Here is a 19,131-nt window from a genome sequence, read left to right as displayed (position 1 = left end):
AACAACAGCTCCCAATTCCAGAATGTGGCCAGTACATTACATTTAGAAAGAATAAGATATGTTCTAAAGGATAGAGTCAACCAATTTAATTAAAATCTGGCAACCATTTGTGTCATTTCTTGCACAGAAGAATTTTGACACATAACACAATCCTATCTACACTCTAACCCATCCATTTTAATGAAATTATGAGTAAATAAGGGATAGAAGACAAGAGTTTGAAGGTTTAGAAACAAGAGTCTTCACAAAAGAATTATTGCACTGAACTGCTCCCTATGTACTGTCGGACCTTCTGCACGTTACTTATGTATTTATTTATTTTTATTATTTACTTTTTTTTCCATTGTTTATTTTTCTGATGTTGTTTTTATAAACCTGCCCGTCCATGTTGTTTTGTATAATACTCAAATGTTCTGTTTTGATATGTACATTTGGGAAAAATGAGTTTGGATATGGCAACATAATCTGCACCCATTTTTTGATGGCTTAATAAAGATAATTTTAATACAATAGCAATTTTTAAAAATCATTTGGACAGGAAGGGTTTAGAAGGACATGGGCCACATGCAGGCATATGGGACAGTCAATATACCAATTTGGTCGGCAGGGAATAGGCGGACGAAGGGCCTATACACCGATGAGCCAAAACATTATGACCACTGACAGGTGAAGTGAATAACATTGATTATCTTGTTACAATGGCATCTGTCAAGGGGTGGGATATATTAGGCAGCAAGTAAACAGTCAGTTCTTGAAGTTGATGTGTGGGATGCAGGAGAAATGGGCAGGAGTAAAGACCTGAGCGACTTTCACAAGGGTCAAATTGTTATGGCCAGACGACTGGATCAGAGCATCTCTGAGACGGCAAGGCTCGTGGGGAGCTCCCGTTCAGCAGTACCTACCGACAGTGGTCCAAAGAGGGACAAACCACATACTGGCGACAGGGTGTTGGGCGCCCAAGGCTCATAGATACGCGAGGGTAACGAAAGCTATCCCGTCTGGTCTGAACTGAGAGCTCTACTGTGGCACAAGTCACAGAAAAGTTTAATGGTGGTCACGGGAGGAATGTGTCACAATACACAGTGCATCGCACCCCACTGCGTATGGGGCTGTACACGGAGGACCAACGACATATTAGGTAGGTGTTCATAATGCTTTGGCTCATCAGGTCATAATGTTTTGGCTCATCGGTGTATATATGTTGTATGACTCTCTGTCTCTACAGAGAACACAAGTTGGTAAAATGGCAAACAAGTGCTGGGTTATCTTTTTTTAACATTGAACTCTTCTTAGGCTTAATGGTTAAAAGGAAACATGACTGACATTATGCTTTGCAGGAAAACGCATTTGGACAAATATACGGAAGGGAAGGGTTTGGAGAGCTATGGACCAAATGCAGGCTCCTGGGACTAACCCAGAATGCAAACTTGTCTAGCATGGACAGGGTGGGTCGAAGGGCCTGTTTCTCTGCTTTATGGCTCCATGACTAAAATATATCATTGATGGCAGAATGAATGCAAAAGTAAGACATACGAATTGTATTGGACTTCCTGAATATATTTTCATGACTAAAGTATATTTTTGAATTACGAAACACTGAGTATCATGATGGAATAGACTCAGTGGAGTTAGGAATGTAATACGGTCTGGGGAATGAATGAGCGCACTGGGAGCTTTGATTTCAACACATAAGAATTCATGGCGGGGGTGGTGTCAACGATATACTGGGTCAGAGGTGGCGCCTCCCTCTTCCAGAGGCTGTTTCACCATGTTCTCTGGCATTTTGGCAACTTTCCTTTTTCAGCCACTGCCACCTAAACATCCCCCTATTCACCTCAGCACTATCTCAACATAATCCATTGTGAAAATCTGGGTGCTTAATGACATGGATCTTACAAATCCAAAATGTAACAACCTTGAAAAACAGATTAAAAAAACTTTTGAAAACAAGAGTCTGATTCTTAGAGATTAAAGAAAAGACCCGCTACACAAAGGGTGGTCAGTGTATGGAACAAGCTGCCGGAGGAGATAGTTGAGACAGGTGCTATTGCAATGCTTAAGAAACGTTTGGACAGGTACATGGATAGGATAGGTTTAGAAAGATATGGACCAAATGCAGGCAGGTGTGATGAGTATAGATGTGGCATGTTGGTCTGTGACTATGAGAAGTGTTTCACTTTCTGCTCAAACTTCAACATGGATAAAGTGAGAAAAAAGTCAGAATTTACACATTCATTAAAACTTCACAATCTTTTCGAAGAATGTTTGATTTGAGCTGTAAATGTTATCATATTCTGCTGTGTGCTCTCTGACCATTGATGACACTAAATATAGGACAGCGCGCGGACAAAAGAAAATAAAAGTTCTTACGCTCTCGTAATCATCATCTTCTTCTTCATCATCAGACGTGTGAATCAGCTCTATAGGTTGGGACTGAGAACGAGATCGAGGATGTAGTTTTTCTGGGAGAACAGAGCGAAAACTTTGTCCATCGGGAGACGAACGTCTGCACAAAATAACATTTTTTGGATCCTTATTCATCATCTACATGTCTCGACTTATCTTACATACTAATGCATCATCTTACATCAGCATTACGCATATTGACTGCATTTGTGTATCTCGGGGTGACAGCTATTGGGGTACAAAGAGAGAAGCAACTCATTGTGCTGTAGATGTAACAGTCGAGTGTAGCCCTCACTATGAATAGGGTGACAACATCCGACAATCGTACACCATAGGATGGCGCAGTGGCACAGCTGGTAGAGTCGCTGCCTCACAGTGCCAGAGACCCGGGTTCAATCCTGACCTCGGGTGCAGTCTGCGTGGCTTTTGCATTCTCCCCGTGACCGTGTGGGTTTTTTTTTGGGTGCTCCGGTTTCCTCCCACATCCCAAAGATGTGCAGGTTTGGAGACCTTTCTAAAATTGCCCCAACTGTGTAGGTAGTGGATGAGTAAGTGGAATAACATAGAACTAGTGTGATCGGGTGATCGATGGCTGGAGTAGACTCGGTGGGCCGAAGGGCTGTTTCTATGTTGTATCTCTAAACTAAACTAATCAAGAACCACTCACATAGAAACATAGAAAATAGGTGCAGGAGTAGGCCATTCGGCCCTTCGAGCCTGCACCGCCATTCAATATGATCATGGCTGATCAACCAACTCAGTATCCCGTACCTGCCTTCTCTCCATACCCCCTGATCCCTTTAGCCACAAGGGCCACATCTAACTCCCTCTTAAATATAGCCAATGAACTGGCCTCAATCTGTGGCAGAGAATTCCACAGATTCACCACTCTCTGTGTGAAAAAAACTTTCTCATCTCGGTCCTAAAAGACTTCCCCCTTATCCTTAAACTGTGACCCCTTGTTCTGGACTTCCCCAACATCGGGAACAATCTTCCTGCATCTAGCCTGTCCAACCCCTTAAGAATTTTGTAAGTTTCTATAAGATCCCCCCTCAATCTTCTAAATTCCAGTGAGTACAAGCTGAGTCTATCCAGTCTTTCTTCATATGAAAGTCCTGCCATCCCAGGAATCAATCTGGTGAACCTTTTCTGTACTCCCTCTATGGCAAGAATGTCTTTCCTCAGATTAGGAGACCAAAACTGTACGCAATACTCCAGGTGCGGTCTCACCAATGCCCTGTGCAACTGCAGCAGAACCTCCCTGCTCCTATATTCAAATCCCCTTGCTATGAATGCCAACATACCATTCGCTTTCTTCACTGCCTGCTGCAGCTGCATGCCTACTTTCAATGACTCACACCCCAATCATTCCCTCTTCTCCCCTCCCTTCGTTTCAGGTTAGTCTAGAGATACAGCATAGAAACAGGCTCTTCGGTTCACCGAGCCCGCACTGACCAGCAATCATCTCATACACTAGCAGTGGCCGACACACTAGGGACAAATTACAATTTACAGAAGCCAAATTAACTTACAAACCTGTACGTCTTTGGAGTGTTGGAAGAAACTGGAGCACCCGTAGAAAACCCACGTGGTCACAGGAAGAACGTACAAACTTTATACTGTCAGCTCCCATAGTCAAGATCAAACCTGAGTCTCTGGCTTTGGAAGGCAGCAACTCTACCAGTGCGTCACCATGCCGCCCCTTGTCAGGCAGTAGATACAAAAGCTTGAAAGCACGTACCACGAGTTTCAGGAACAGCGCCTTCCCTGCTGCTATCAGACTCCTGAACGGACCTCTCATAAGCTAAAGGGTAGAGTCCAGATCTCCCAACCATCCTCATTTAGGCCCTTGTACTTTTTACAATCTGCACTTTATCCATAACTAACCATATAATGCTGTAACACTTTATTCTGCACTCTGGTTATTTTTCTCTTTGCACTACCTGTCGTACTCGTGTATGGCTTGGTTGAACCCGTGGAAGATTTGCATAGACAGTGCGTAAACAATGCTTTTCAATGTCTCTCAACACACATAATAATAATAATAAATCAGTACCAATACCAATAAGAAACTATGAATCAGGGGACAGAGATTTCAGGTGAGAGGGAAAAGATTGAATTGGAACCCAAGGGCAACTTGCCAGAGATGATTAACTTGAGGGCAACTTTTCACACAAAGAGCGGTGGGTATATGGAATGAGTGGCAAGAGGTGGTAGTTAAGGCAGGTACAATAACAACATTTAAAAGACTCTTGGACAAGTACATGGATAGGAAAAGTTGAGAGGGATATGGGCCAATGGTGGGCAAATGGGTAATGGGGCACCTGGCATCTTAGTCGGCATGGATGAGTTAGGTCAAAGGGCCTGGCTCCATGCTGTATGACACTATGATTTCAACATGAATAAATGATATTCGAAATGTTGTGGTCAAAGTTGCTCATAGTTCCCATAACCAGGTCACCAAGAGACACTGCGTTGAACTGTGTGGTCTCACATGAGATCTGTAATGATGTGGGACCTTGGTGAGACTGCAGTGACTGTTGTGTCGAGTTGGGCTCCCTCTTAGCTCATCTAGGAACTATCTAAAGTTGGAGAAGTCAATGTTCATACCGCTGGGCTGCAAGCTGCCCAAGCGAAATAAGGGCTTTCATTAAACTTTTCAGAGATAATTAACAATTAACATTGGTCTTTGCAATGCACAGTTCTGGCACTAAAATTAACATTTGTGAAATTTCCTTCTTTTGGATTTGATTTACTTTTAGTTTTGTTTAGTTTAGAGATACAGTGCAGGAACAGGCCCTTTGGCCCACCAAGTCCACGCCAACCATCGATCACCCTGTGCATAAGCACACACTACACACGAGCGACAATTTACTATTTTTACCTAAGCCAATTAAACTGCAAACATGTACATCTTTGGAGTGTGGGAGGAAACCAGAGCAACCAGGGAAAACCCTCGCGGTCACAAGGAGAACTTACAAACTGCATGCAGACAGCACCTGTGGTCAGGATCGAACCCGTGCCTCTGGCGCTGTGACGCAGCAACTCTACCGCTGTGCCATTGTGCCACCCCATTGATTTTTTAAAACATTATTGCCAGACTCATCCATTTTCCCCTCTTTCTTTCACCTTCTCAACTCTCTGTCAGAGGACACTGCGCTTTTTCAAAGTGCAGTCCAATAACTCCCAGAAAATGCCTCATGTTACCACTTCATTGGTAGTTTCCTTCCATGCTCCGTTGATATATCTATATCCGGATTCAAGTAATGTTAAGGGCTTCTGTTTTGGTGTTATTGTTTACAATGTAGAAACAAAAAACTGCAGATGCTGGTTTGCACAACAAAAAAAAAAGACAGTAAGTGCTGGAGGAACACAGCAGGTCAGACAGCATCTCTGGAGAACATGGATGGATGACATTTCAGGTCGAGACCCTTCTTCAGACTGAAGAGCCCCGACCAGAAACGGTATCTATCCATGTTCATAAGTCATAGGAACAGAATTAGGCCATTCAGCCCATCCTGTCTACTCCGCCATTTAATTACAGCTGAGCTATCCCTCTCAACCCCATTCTCCTGCCTTCTCCCCCATAACCATTGACGCCTTTACTTTAAAAATATATAATAACGGCCTCCACAGCCACCTGTGGCAATGAATTCCACAGATTCACCACCCTCTGGCCAAAGAAATTACATTTACGTACGATATGTTTGCCTTCATTGGTCAGGGCATTGAGTATAAAAGTCAGGATGTCATGTTGCCACTTTGTAGGACTTGGGTTAGGCCGTATTTGGTGTATTGTGTGCAGTTCTGGTCACCCGTTACAGGAAGGATATGGCTTTGGAGAAGGTGTATGTGGTTTACCAGAAAGCTACCTGGATTAGAGAGTATTCCGTATAAGAAGTTGGACAAACTTTCAATGTTTTTTTCTGGAGCTTCGGAGCCTGAGGGGAGACCTGATAGAAGTATGTAAGATTATCAGAGGCATAGGTAGGGTAGATAGTCATAACCTTTTTTCCTCCAGGGTGGAAATGTCAAAAACTAGTGGGCACAGCTTGAAGGTGAGAGGAGCAAAGTTTAAAGCTGATGTGCTTTAAACTTATTTTTATTTTTATTTTTTACACAGCGAATTAGATGTTCCAGAGCCTGGAATGTGTTGCATGGGGTGGTGGTGGAGGCAGATACAATAGTGGTGTTTACAAGACTTTTAGATCGGCATATGGATATGCAGGGGATGGAGGGATATGGATCACATGTAGGCAGAGAAGATTAGTTTAATCTGGAAATTATGTGCCAAAGGTGCCTGTTCCTTTGCTGTACTGTTCTATGTTAGATGCAAGATAAATTGAGATTTATCTTACCATGTTATAGGAAAGATGTTGTCAAGCTGGAAAGGGTGCAGAGAAGATTTATGAGGATGTTGTCAAGACTGAGCTAAGGGGAGTAGTTGAGCAGGCTAGGACTCTAGTCCTTGGAGTGCAGGAGGATGAGGGTGATCTTAAGCAAAATCGTGAGAGGAATAGATCAGGTAAACGCAGAGTATCTTACCCAGAGTAGGAGAATCGAGAACCAGAGGTTTACGGTAAGGGGAGGGGGAGAGATTAAATAGGAACCTGAGGATTCACCTTTTCTTGGAACAAAGGGAGGTGGGTGTATGGAACGAGCTGCCGGAGGAGGTAGTTAAGGCAGGTACCAGCAAAACGTTTAAGAAACGTTTTGACAGGTACATGGTTAGGATAGATTTAGAGCGATACAGGCCAAATGCAGGCAGGTGGGACCAGTGTAGCTGGGACATGTTGGTCGCTGTGGGCAAGTTGGGCCGATGGCCTGTTTGGTACTGGCTGCAAGAGATTTCCGTTGTATAAAAAAAGTCATAAGGGTATGAAATTCATTTTCAAAGTTTTACTGAATGTATATTTTGAAAGATCACAGAAACAGGAAAAGTAAAGGTAAGAAGTGTTTGTTTTCATGGAGGCTAGATAATAATGATGTTAGTTTAATGGCTAGATAATAATGTTTTAGTTGTATAGCCAGCCCGCTTGTGGAGAGCACAGAGCATGATGTACACCTTAATCACAGTCATTGTACTTACTGTAAGGGAAATGTGTTGTGCTTTTCAGTTTTAGGCTTAGCCGAAGCAGGTGGTAGTTTTGGAAAACTGAGAGCTGGTTTTGGTACCAAGTCTGGCTTATATAGTTTAGGTTTGATCGTTTCAGCCTGAGTTGGTATTTGTGACAATATTGATTTGTTCATAGGCACTGAATGACTAGATCCTTTGTTGGAAGGAAGTGGAGGAGGTCCACCACTAGATCCTTTGATGGAAGGAACTGGAGGAGGTCCACCACTAGATCCTTTGATGGAAGGAACTGGAGGAGGTCCACCATTAGATTCTCTGATGGAAGGAACTGGAGGAGGTCCACCACTAGTTTCTCTGATGGAAGGAACTGGAGGAGGTCCACCACTAGATCCTTTGCTAGAAGGAACTGGAGGAGGTCCACCACTAGATCCTTTGCTGGAAGGAACTGGAGGAGGTCCCCCACTATATTTTCTGATGGAAGTAAGTGGAGGAGATCCTTTGTGGGAAGGCGCTGCAATAAGTCCACCACTAGGTCGTTTGATAGAAGGCAATGGAGGAGGTCCACCACTAGATCCTTTGTGGGAAGGCGATGGAAGAAGCCCACCACTCGATCCTTTGTGGGAAGGCACTGGAGGAAGTCCACCACTCGATCCTTTGTGGGAAAACAATGGAGGAGGACCACCACTGGATCCTTTGTGAGGAGGCATTAGAGGGGGCCCACCACTAGATCCTTTGTGGGGAGGCATAAGAGGGGGCCCACCACTAGATCCTTTATGCAGAGGCACTGGAGGTGGTCCTGTTGTAGATCCTCTGGGTGAAGGCGATTGAGGAGATGAAACGCTCAACAATTCCTTATTTACAATTGCGTGTTGCAGCTGCTTTTGCAAATCCAATGAAAAGTTACTTCTGCTCTTCACGCCAGCATTTGGGACTTCCACTGGCTTTTTGCGATGCTCCAGTTCGCTCAGGGTGGGCTTTGAGTGACTGGGAGGGGGTGTCGGGCAGCCTGCTGAAATAGTGGGAGGCACACGTCTACGGGATGCGTTATTTTCATGTGAAGGCAGGGGCAAACCATCCGGGGAACCCTCTGTCCCAGCGGCTAATCCAAGTGAGTGCAGTCTCGGACTGGGAGGAGGGGGAGGTGGTGGTGACTTCACGCTGCTCCTTTCAGATGGGACTGGAGAAAGGTTCAAAACCGGTTGGTAATCTAGACATGTTGGAAAGAGAGAATAAATACATTACTCTGGTGCAGCAAGTGCCTGCTGAATTATTAAAATATATCATTAAACAGCATCATAATAATTCTTTTCGCAGATGTCTCCTGACTTGTGAGATACTTCATCCAAAGTACGAAACATCTTCAGTATTATGTTATTTACATAGTTAATCTCCCTTCCCGGGACTGAAGGACAGCTACTTATCATCTCGACAGGGTGGCACAGTGGCACAGCTGGTAGAGTTGCTGTCTTACAGCACCAGAGACCCAAGTTGGATCCTGAACTCTGGTGTTGTCTGTGTGGAGCTTGCATGTTCTCCCTGTGATCGCGTGCGTTTCCTCCGGATGCTCTGATTTTGTCCCACATCCCAATGATGCGCAGGTTAGTCGGTTAATTGGTGTCTGTAAATTACCCCTAGGGTATAGGGAATGGATGTCTAAGTGGGGTGACATAGAACGAGTGTGAAGGTGGATACAAAATGCTGGAGCAACTCAGTGGGACAGGCAGCATCTCTGGAGTGAAGGAATGAGTGACATTTAAGGTGGAGACCCTTCTTCAGACTGTTGTTGTGAGCATGAGATGCTGTTCCTCCAATTTGCATTTGGCCTCACTCTGACAATGGAGGAGGCCCAGGACAGAAAGGTCAGTATGGGAAGGGGAATTAACGTGTTTTTTGCAACCGGGAGATCAGGTAGGTCCAGGCGGGCTGAGCGAAGGTGTTCAGCAAAACGATCGCCCAGTCTACGTTTGGTCTCGCCGATGTATAAAGGACCACACCTTGAACAACAGATACAGTAGATGAGGTTTCAGGAGGTGCAAGTGAACCTCTGCCTAATCAGAAAGGACTGTCAGGGTCCCTGGACAGAGTCGAGGGAGGAGGTGTAAGGACAGGTGTTGCATCTCCTGCAGTTGCAGGAGAAGGTACCTTGGGAGGGTGTGGTTTCGGTGAGAAGGGGTGCGGAGGGAATAGTCTCTGCAGAAAGCGGAAAGGGGTGGAGATGGGAAGATTAGTGGTGGGATCCCGGTGGAGTTGCCGAAAATGTCAAGAGGATTATGTGTTGTATGCGACGGCTGATGGGGCGAAAGATAAGAACTAGGGGGACTCTGTCCCTAGGGGGAGGGGGAGCAAGAGCGTAGCTGCGGGGTACCGAGGAGACACGAGTGAGGGCGTCATCTACGATGGAAGAGGGGAACCCCCGTTCTCTAAAGAACGAAGACATCTTGGATGTCCTGGTATGGAACACCTCATCTTAGGCGCAGATGCAGTGTAGATGGAGGAATTATTAGGGAATAAATGATTGGCCACAATGCCTGTACCGAACACAATGCCAAGTTAAAGTAATGTCCTCTGCCGGCAGGTGATCCATTTCCGGCTTATCCATTTGCCTCCCTAAAAGCCACTTTAACGTTATTATTGTATCTGCCCCCCCCCACCACCAGTCCTGGCAAGACTGTTCCAGGCCACCACCACTCTGTGTAAAAAAAAAACTGCCCAGCACATCTCCTTTAAACTTTCCCCCTCTGACCGTAAAGCTGTGCCCTCTACTCGTTGACGCAAATAAAATGGCTTGAATAGTTCATTACCTTCTGGCTCTGGGCTTCCCCGAGCTTCATCTGGTTTCAAGTAGTCATCTTCATCATCCTCATCATCTTCTGCATAATCTGAAAGAGGATAATAAAACCGGTAAGAATATACTAGAGGAGGCGGTATCCCTCCAAACCTTTCCTACCCATGTACCTGTCTAAGTGACTTTTGAACGTGGTCATTGTATCTGGCCCGACCACTGCCTCTGGCAGCTTGTTCCATAAACCCACCACTGTCCATGCAAAAATGTCCCTCGGGTCCCTTTTAAATCTTTCCCCTCTCACTTTAAACCCATGCCTCTAGTTTTAGACTCCTTTACTCTGGGTATTCACTTTCTTTATGCCATTTATGATTTTATAAGCCTATATAACATCATGCATCCATCTCCTATGCTCCAGGTTACAGAGACCCAGCCTATCCAGTCTAACCTTAGAATTCGAACCTTTCAGGCTACATACTTCCGTTTGCACTATTATGGTCTTGTTATCCAGTATTACTGAAAACATATTGTATTTCTGATGATTGTATATTTATGTTCTGGTCGCCCATTACAGGAAGGATGTGGAGGATTTGGATAGGGTGCTGAGAAGGTTTACCAGAATGATGCCTGGATTAGAGGGTATTAGATACAGGGAGAGGTTGGATAGACTTGAACTGTTTTCTCTGGAACGTCGGAGGTTGCGAGGAGACCTGATAGAAGTTTATAAAATTATGAGGGGCATAGATCGGGTAGACAGTCAGAATCTTTTGCCCAGGATGAAAATATCAAATACCAGAGGGCTAGCTTTAAGGTGAGAGAGGCAAAGTTTATTGGAGATGGCTGAGGGTGGTGAGTTCTTGAACTATGTTGCCAAGAGTGGTGGTTGAAGCAGATACGCAAGTGGCGCTTAAAATACTTTTGGATAGGCATATGGATATGCAAAGAATGGAGGGATATAGATTATATGCAGGTAGATAAATGATAGTCTTGGCATCATGTTCGGCACAGTGGCGCAGCAGTAGAGTTGCTGCTGTGCGTTAATTCATTGGGCATTGCCAAAATATAAAGTACTTTGCATCAAATTTTACCAAGAAAAAGGATGTTGCCACAACTCAGGTCATTCTCAAGTCAAGTGGAGTTTATTAGCAGATGCAGAAGAATGGTGAAAAACCTTGCTTGCAACTGCTTCACAGGCACATCGTCAGATAGGTACACAGAAACAAAGTATGCATAAAATATATGAATTAAATATAAACTCTTCAAGACGGCGTAAAGAAAAAGACTGTGCAAAAAAATGACATTAGTGTAAAACACAATTAGAAAATAAGACAACTGTGGTGGAAGAGGTGCCGGGGTGTTTCACTGTGCAGGTTGATTCAAGAATCTGATGGTTCAAGGAATTCAAGCTGTTGAATTCCATAACAGAAAACTTGGTGGAAAAAAAGCAGTGGAGTTGCTGCCTTACAGCAACAGAGACCCAGGTTCGATCCTGACTACAGGTGCTGTCTGGAGGGAGTTTGTCCATTCTCCCTGTGACCATGTGGGTTTCCTCTGGGCGCTCTGGTTTTCACTCACATTCCAAAGACGTGCAGGTTTGTCGGTTAATTGGCTTTTGTAAATTGTCCCTCGTGTGTACGATAGAACTAGTGAGCAGGTGATCGCTGGTCGGCGTGGACTCAGTGGGCCGAAGGGCCTGTTTTCACGCTGTATCTCTCAACTAAACCAAATGAATCTAAACCAGAGGGCCAAAGAGTCTGTTCTTGTGCTGTAGCGTTCTATGTTCTTTGTATCATTTGTGGTATTATTGCATTAATGGGATTGTAAAGATGTAGCAAGCAAGAATTTAATTTGTCCATTCCCAGTACATATGACAATTAAACGCTCTCATGCTTAAAGGAAAAGAAAATATGACCAACTTGCCTCCAGCTTCTGACTCCGCTGAAATGTACTTTATCTGCACAGGTCGTTCAATTGCGCCATAAAAATTCTCCGTGTCACTGCTGTCGCTGAGAAGAAAACAAATGGATCAGATGAAATGTTCTGATGCAACCTTGACTGTTTCTTTCTCCATTATCCCCAGCCTGACCTGCAGAAATATTTCCATAGTTTCCATATTTATGTGGAGGGTCACTGAACCTCCATCAGTTGCCCCATTCCTATATCAGCTACAGCACCTTGGCCTCAGAGACACAAAGAACCGTTGGTGCTCGAATCTTGAGGAAAACACAAAGTGCTGGAGGAACTCAGCAGGTCAGGCAGCATCTGTGGAGGGAATGGACAGGCGAGGTTTCAGGTCGGGACCGGTTCAGGAAGGACGGTGGGCAAGTGGGAGCAGTCAAGGGAAGGGATGGGGGAGGCACTTGGTTAACAATGTGGGCGATGGACAGATAGGGTCTTTGTTGAAGGGGAAAGAAACTGGGTAATAATGAGCAGTGGCTGGGGTCCTAATGCAAAACGTTGCCTGTCCATTTCCCTCCCCAGATGCTGTCTGACTCGCTGAGTTTAGTTTAGAGTTCTGACGTACAAATAGGCACTTCGGCCCGCCGAGCCTGCGCATACCAGCAATCACCTCAATTGTGCGCTATAACCGACTACAATATATGGCAATTCATGTGCAGTGACCCAACAATAAAATTTAGGCTGAGCAAGGCTTTTTAGGCTGAACGGGAAGAATGGGACCCAACAGTCTTTCTCCTTCTCAACAGAAGCTTGAAAGGTTAGTTTAGTTTAGAGATACAGCGCAGAAACAGGCCCTTCAGCCCATCGAGTCCGTGTCGACGAGCAATAACCCTGTACACTAGCACGATCCTACACACTAGGGACAATTTACACAAGCCAATTAAACTGCAAACCTACATGTCTTTGGAGTATGGGAAGAAACCGGAGCCCCCGGAGAAAATCCACGCCGTCACATGGGGAATGTACAATCTCCGTACAGACAACTCCTGTGGTCAGAATTGAACCCGGGTCTGTGACTTGGAGAACATAGATAGGTGACATTTCAGGTTGGAACCCCACTTCAAGCAAGTCCCATTTGCCCACATTTGGCCCAAATCCCTCTAAATCTTTCCTGTCCATGTCCCTGGCCAAATGTCGTTATTGTACCCACCTCAACCACTTCCACTGGCAGCTCCTTCCATATACCTATCACCCTCTGTGTAAAATAATGTCGTCAAAACATTACGTGCCTCTATAAAAGTCAAATTTTCTCGAGATGAGATCGGAGATGAGGAAGAACTTTTTCAGTCAGAGAGTGGTGAAGGTGTGGAATTCTCTGCCTCAGAAGGCAGTGGAGGCCAGTTTGTTGGATGCTTTCAAGAGAGAGCTGGATAGAGCTCTTAAGGATAGCGGAGTGAGTGGGTATGGGGAGAAGGCAGGAACGGGGTACTGATTGAGAGTGATCAGCCATGATCGCATTGAATGGCGGTGCTGGCTCGAAGGACTGAATGGCCTACTCCTGCACCTATTGTCTATTGTCTATTGTCTATTGACAACCCAAATGAAAAATTTATCGTGATGGTACCTCTGATTTCCCAGCGACTCCACTTTCTCGTGGTAACGGCCAATTTCTTCTCGCAAACACATCATCCACTTCTGAAAGGAAGAGCAATACATGATGAACAGATCCGTTTACTTTTCCAAATAGACATTGAACTGTCTTGGGGTAATAAGAATATCATCTAATTGCATAGACAGCCTGCTGGTCCAACACCATCACAATGCTGAGGATGCCAAATCAATGGAGCAATTAGGTGGAAAACACTGGGCAATACTGATGTACAGACAGCAAATTGTATTTTCAGTCTATTCTGCCTTTGACAAAACAATGGAACCAGAATTAAATAAGAGAAAATAATAGACAATAGACAATAGGTGCAGGAATAGGCCATTCGGCCCTTCGAGCCAGCACCGCCATTCAATGTGATCATGGCTGAGCATTCACAATCAGTACCCCGTTCCTGCCTTCTCCCCATACCCCTGACTCCGCTATCCTTAAGAGCTCTATCTAGCCCTCTCTTGAAAGCATCCAGAGAATTGGCCTCCACTGCCTTCTGAGGCAGAGAATTCCAAACATTTACAACTCTGACTGAAAAGGTTTTTCCTCATCTCCGTTCTAAATGGCCTACCCCTTATTCCTAAAGTGTGGCCCCTGGTTCTGGACTCCCCCAACATTGGGAACATGTTTCCTGCCTCTAATGTGTCCAATCCCTTAATAATCTTATATGTTTCAATACGATCCCCTCTCATCCTTCTAAATTCCAGCATATACAAGCCAAGTCGCTCCAGCCTTTCAACATACGACAGTTCCGCCATTCCGGGAATTAACCAAGTGAACCTACGCTACACGCCCTCAATAGCAAGAATATCCTTCCTCAAATTTGGAGACCAAAACTGCACACAGTACTCCAGGTGCGGTCTCACTAGGTCCCTGTACAACTGCAGAAGGACCTCTTTGCTCCTCTACTCAACTCATCTTGTCATAAAGGCCAACTTGCCATTAGCTTTGTCACTGCCTGCTGTACCTGCATGCTAACTTTAAGTGACTGATGAACAAGGACACCCAGATCTGTTTGTACTTCCCCATTTCCTAACTTGACACTATTCAGATAATAATCTGCCTTCCTGTTCTTTCCACCAAAGTAGATAACCTCACATTTATCCACATGAAACGGCATCTGCCATGCATCTGCCCTCTCACACAACCTGCCCAAATCACCCTGCATCCTCATAGCATCCTCCTCAGTTCTCACTGCCACCCAGCTTTGTGTCATCCGCAAATTTGCTAATGTTACTTTTAATCCCTTCATCTAAGTCATTAATATATATTGTAAATAGCTGTGGTCGCAGCACCGAGCCTTGCGGTACCCCACTAGTCACTGCCCGCCATTCTGAAAGGGACCCGTTAATCCCTACTCTTTGTTTCCTGTCTGCCAACCAATTTTCTATCTATATCAGCACCCCACCCTACCCCCAATACCATGTGCTCTAATCTTTCCCACTAATCTCCTATGTGGGACCTTATCAAAGGCTTTCTGAAAGTCCAGGTGCACTACATCCACTGGCTCTCCTTTGTCCATTTTCCTAGTTACATCTTCAAAAAAAACCCAGAAGATTAGTCAAGCATGATTTCCCCTTCGTAAATCCATGCTGACTCGTAACGATCCTGTTACCTCTATCCAAATGTTCCACAATTTCTTCTTTTATAATTGACTCCAGCATCTTCCCCACCACTGATGTCAGGCTAACTGGTCTATAATTTCCCATTTTCTCTTTCCCTCCTTTCTTAAAAAGTGGGATAACATAGAAACATAGAAAATAGGTGCAGGAGTAGGCCATCCAGCTCAGTAACCTGTACCTGCCTTCTCTCCATACCCCCTGATCCCTTTAGCTACAAGGGCCACATCTAACTCCCTCTTAAATATAACCAATGAACTGGCCTCAACTACCTTCTGTGGCAGAGAATTCCACAGATTCACCACTCTCTGTGTGAAAAAAACGTTCTCATCTCGGTCCTAAAAGACTTCCCCCTTATCCTTAAACTGTGACCCCTTGTTCTGGACTTCCCCAACATCGGGAACAATCTTCCTGCATCTAGCCTGTCCAACCCCTTAAGAATTTTGTAAGTTTCTATAAGATCCCCCCTCAATCTTCTAAATTCCAGCGATAACATTAGCTACCCTCCAATCCACAGGAACTGATAACGGTATCATTTTTTTCAAAGCAAGTTTTCTTTACATTTTGGAACACGTTCAATGTAAGCAGCAGGATTTTCAAGAATTGTTGACAAGAAATCAGGACAGAGGTCATACTGACTGCTTGCATCACGGCATGGTTCGGTAACCTGAACGCCCAGAAATGAAGGTGACTGCAGAAAGTGGTGGACATTGCCCAGTCCATCAACGGTACTGACCTCCACACCACCAAAGGGATCTACAGCAAGCATTGCCTAAAGAAGGCAGCAAAAGACCCACACCACCCTGGCCATGGTCTCATCTCTCCACTACCAATGAAGGTACAGGAGTCTGAGAACCCTGACCTCCAAGCTCAAGAACAGCTTCCCCCCATCAACCATCAGGCTCTTGAACACTGCACAACACCAACCACAACCTCAGCAACTTTAATCTACTAGGAACTTTGTTCATGATTATACTTTGTCACATGTACCTATGTACAGTGAAATTCTTTTGTTTGCATTTAATCCGCTAAAATCATACCATAGATAAGCACAATCATACATCAGTAACGAAGTGCAAGAATTGTCGTGTAATAGTAGATTTCACCGAGACAGGACAAAGAGTCGCCACATTTCTGGCACCCACAAAGTTTCAAAGGTTTTGTCTTTGGCTTTAAAAGCCAGTTAGGTTTAGGTTGCACTACAAACTTCAGTTTTGCACTATTATGGTCGCTGGTTACCAAGTATTACTGATTATTAATTTATTATATTACTGATTAAGAATCAAGTATTAAATTATCATATGTGCAGACACGGAACACTTAAGTTCTTACTTGCAATAGCAATAACAAGCCTGGAAATGCATTATGCATAGATGATAAAGAATAAATAAAAATTCAACAAATGAATAACTCCAATACTCATGCAAAAAACTCCACAGTCCTTTGTGCAACCATAGACATTCCAAAGAAGTTCATAGTGGAGGTTAGTGTTGTGTAGTGTTCAAGAATCTTTTGGTTATCTGTGTGTTATCGCATTAATGAGCCTTTAAAGCTACAGCAAGTACGAATTTGTGTAGGAAGGAACTGCAGATGCCGGTTTACACCAAAGATAGATTCTAAATGCTGGAGCAACTCAGCAGAACAGGCAGCATCTCCAGAAAGAAGGAATGCAATATACAGTACATTTCAGGTCGAGACCCTTCTTCTGAGGTTTTGGGCACATTTGTGAGCTGTACTTTTCAATTAATCAATTGTTTCATTAATTAAACAAATGTAACGCTGGCTTCACCTTTCTCTCCTCCTCACACGCTGCTGAGAAGTACCAGGTTCGGTGTTTCTTGTTCACGTGAATGATTTTGAAGGGGAACACATTACTTGATGTTGTTTCCTCTGTTGACCTCATAACCCTGAGAGAAAGAAAGAATTGTAAAGTCAGGCTTGTTTGCAGAATTTCACACGTCACAAACAGTAGAGTAATCGGCTGGAGATGTGGGTGGTGAATGTGCAGCTTACTCGATAGTTATTTACTAATTAGTAATGTCAGTATTTTTGCTAGAGGAAGCTGTAGAAGAGGATACCATTACAGCTTTCTAAAGGCATTAGGCTGAGGAACCAAGCATTGGCTGGTCAGTGGTGGGAAAGTCAACAGTTTCAAGTTCCTGGGCGAACACACCACTGTCCTGAGCCCAAGACATTGTTGTAATCAGAAAGAAAGTTCACCAATAACTTACTTCCTCAGATGTTTGGGGAGATTCAGCATCTCGCCAAACTTCATGGTCTAATTCCATATCATGATTAGTTCACTTAAAATAAGTTGTAATTTATTGTATTTTTTTTTTTTTTGTTGGTATTATTGCTTCTAATGTACCTGTAAGGCTGCAGCAAGTAAGAATTTAATTGTCCCGGTGCATCTACAAATACACTCTCTTGCTCATCTGTGATTGACTCATAATTGCTCTTTGAAGATGCTGATAGAGCCCTTGGGTTTCCGGGAAACTTTAAATGAAAAGGAAGTGCGCTGACCTCAAGATTAAAGCTTTAAATACTCTGTCCTCCAATACTATTTAGCTTCTGGTTTTTCTCCACGAAACATTTCCCTCGGATCTTGCTTATCCAGGATCATCAATACTCATTTTAAATCCATCCTCCTTCAAAGGGGCGGCACAGCAATGCAGCTAGTGTAGACATGCTGCCTCACAGCTCCAGCCACCTAGGTCCAAATAAAGAGAGGGAATGCTGGATATACACAGCAGGTCAGGCAGCAACCGTGGAGAGAGAACCAGAAGTAAAATTCCAACTCAATGACCTGTCCGCTGATATGGTTCGGCTCTGACGCAAGACAATTGACCTGAAACTTTAACTTTACGTCTCTCCCCACAGATGATGCCCAGCATCCTAAAACAAGGCGATGCAATGGAGCAACGGGTTGAGCTGCTGTCTCACTGTGCCAGAGACCCAGGTTCGATCCTGACCTCGGGTGTTATCTGTGTGGAATTTGCACATTCTCCCTGTGACCACGTGGGTTTCCTCCCGGTGCTCCGTTTCTGTCAAAGTCTTATAGAGCAGCATCATGAAACGTTTTGGGTCAGAACCCTTCTTCAGACAGAGAATCTCTGTATTTATTTTGTGATAAATTTCAGCTAAATATCCCACCTCTCTTCCAACTTTCTCCGCCCTACTATAATCAGTCTGAAGAAGGGTCCCAACCCGAAACATTACCTATCCATGTTCTCCAGAGATGCAGCCTGACCCACTGAATTACTCCAGCACTTTGTGTCTTTTATTTTGTAAACCAGCACCAGCAGTTCCTTGTGTCCGCATTCAAACTGCGTTGACTTGAAGCACAACCACCAGGAACATTGGCCTGGAGTTGTGCTTCTTCGTAAGCTGGACACTTTGTTGGGAACACTGTGGAAGAGAGACTGTAGTCCAGCATTGGTCTGGTGCAGTGTTAAACCATGTCGTACTCATAGAGTCATACAGCATGGAAACAGGCCCTTCAGCCCAACTTACCCACGCCGACCAACATGTCCCATCTACACTATTCCCACCTGCCTGTGTTTGGCCAAATATCCAAATGTTTTTTAAGCATTGTGATAATACCTGCCTTAACTACCTCCTACGAAAGTTCATTCCATATACCTATCACCCTCTGGCACATCATTCCATATACCCACCACCCTGTGTAAAAAGG

The 19,131-nt window shown here is 44.4% G+C and overlaps 1 protein-coding gene across 1 annotated transcript in view; it reads right to left on the bottom strand.

Moving 5' to 3' along the window:
- sh3bp2 (SH3-domain binding protein 2) overlaps positions 1–19,131 on the bottom strand; it is a 66,549-nt gene that overhangs the window by 15,446 nt on the left and 31,972 nt on the right. The window contains exons 4-9 of the mRNA XM_078396852.1: positions 17,227–17,344; positions 13,786–13,856; positions 12,183–12,268; positions 10,282–10,359; positions 7,496–8,687; positions 2,371–2,506 (exon numbers count right to left, since the gene is read on the bottom strand). Of these exons, the coding sequence (XP_078252978.1) occupies positions 2,371–2,506; positions 7,496–8,687; positions 10,282–10,359; positions 12,183–12,268; positions 13,786–13,856; positions 17,227–17,344 (1,681 nt within the window). The remainder of the gene's footprint in view (positions 1–2,370; positions 2,507–7,495; positions 8,688–10,281; positions 10,360–12,182; positions 12,269–13,785; positions 13,857–17,226; positions 17,345–19,131) is intronic.

This window comes from Rhinoraja longicauda, chromosome 3, assembly GCF_053455715.1.
Source record: "Rhinoraja longicauda isolate Sanriku21f chromosome 3, sRhiLon1.1, whole genome shotgun sequence".
Classification (NCBI taxonomy): domain Eukaryota; kingdom Metazoa; phylum Chordata; class Chondrichthyes; order Rajiformes; family Arhynchobatidae; genus Rhinoraja; species Rhinoraja longicauda.
Note: the sequence above shows the minus strand (reverse complement) of the source record. Positions and strands in the feature narration are given on the sequence as shown.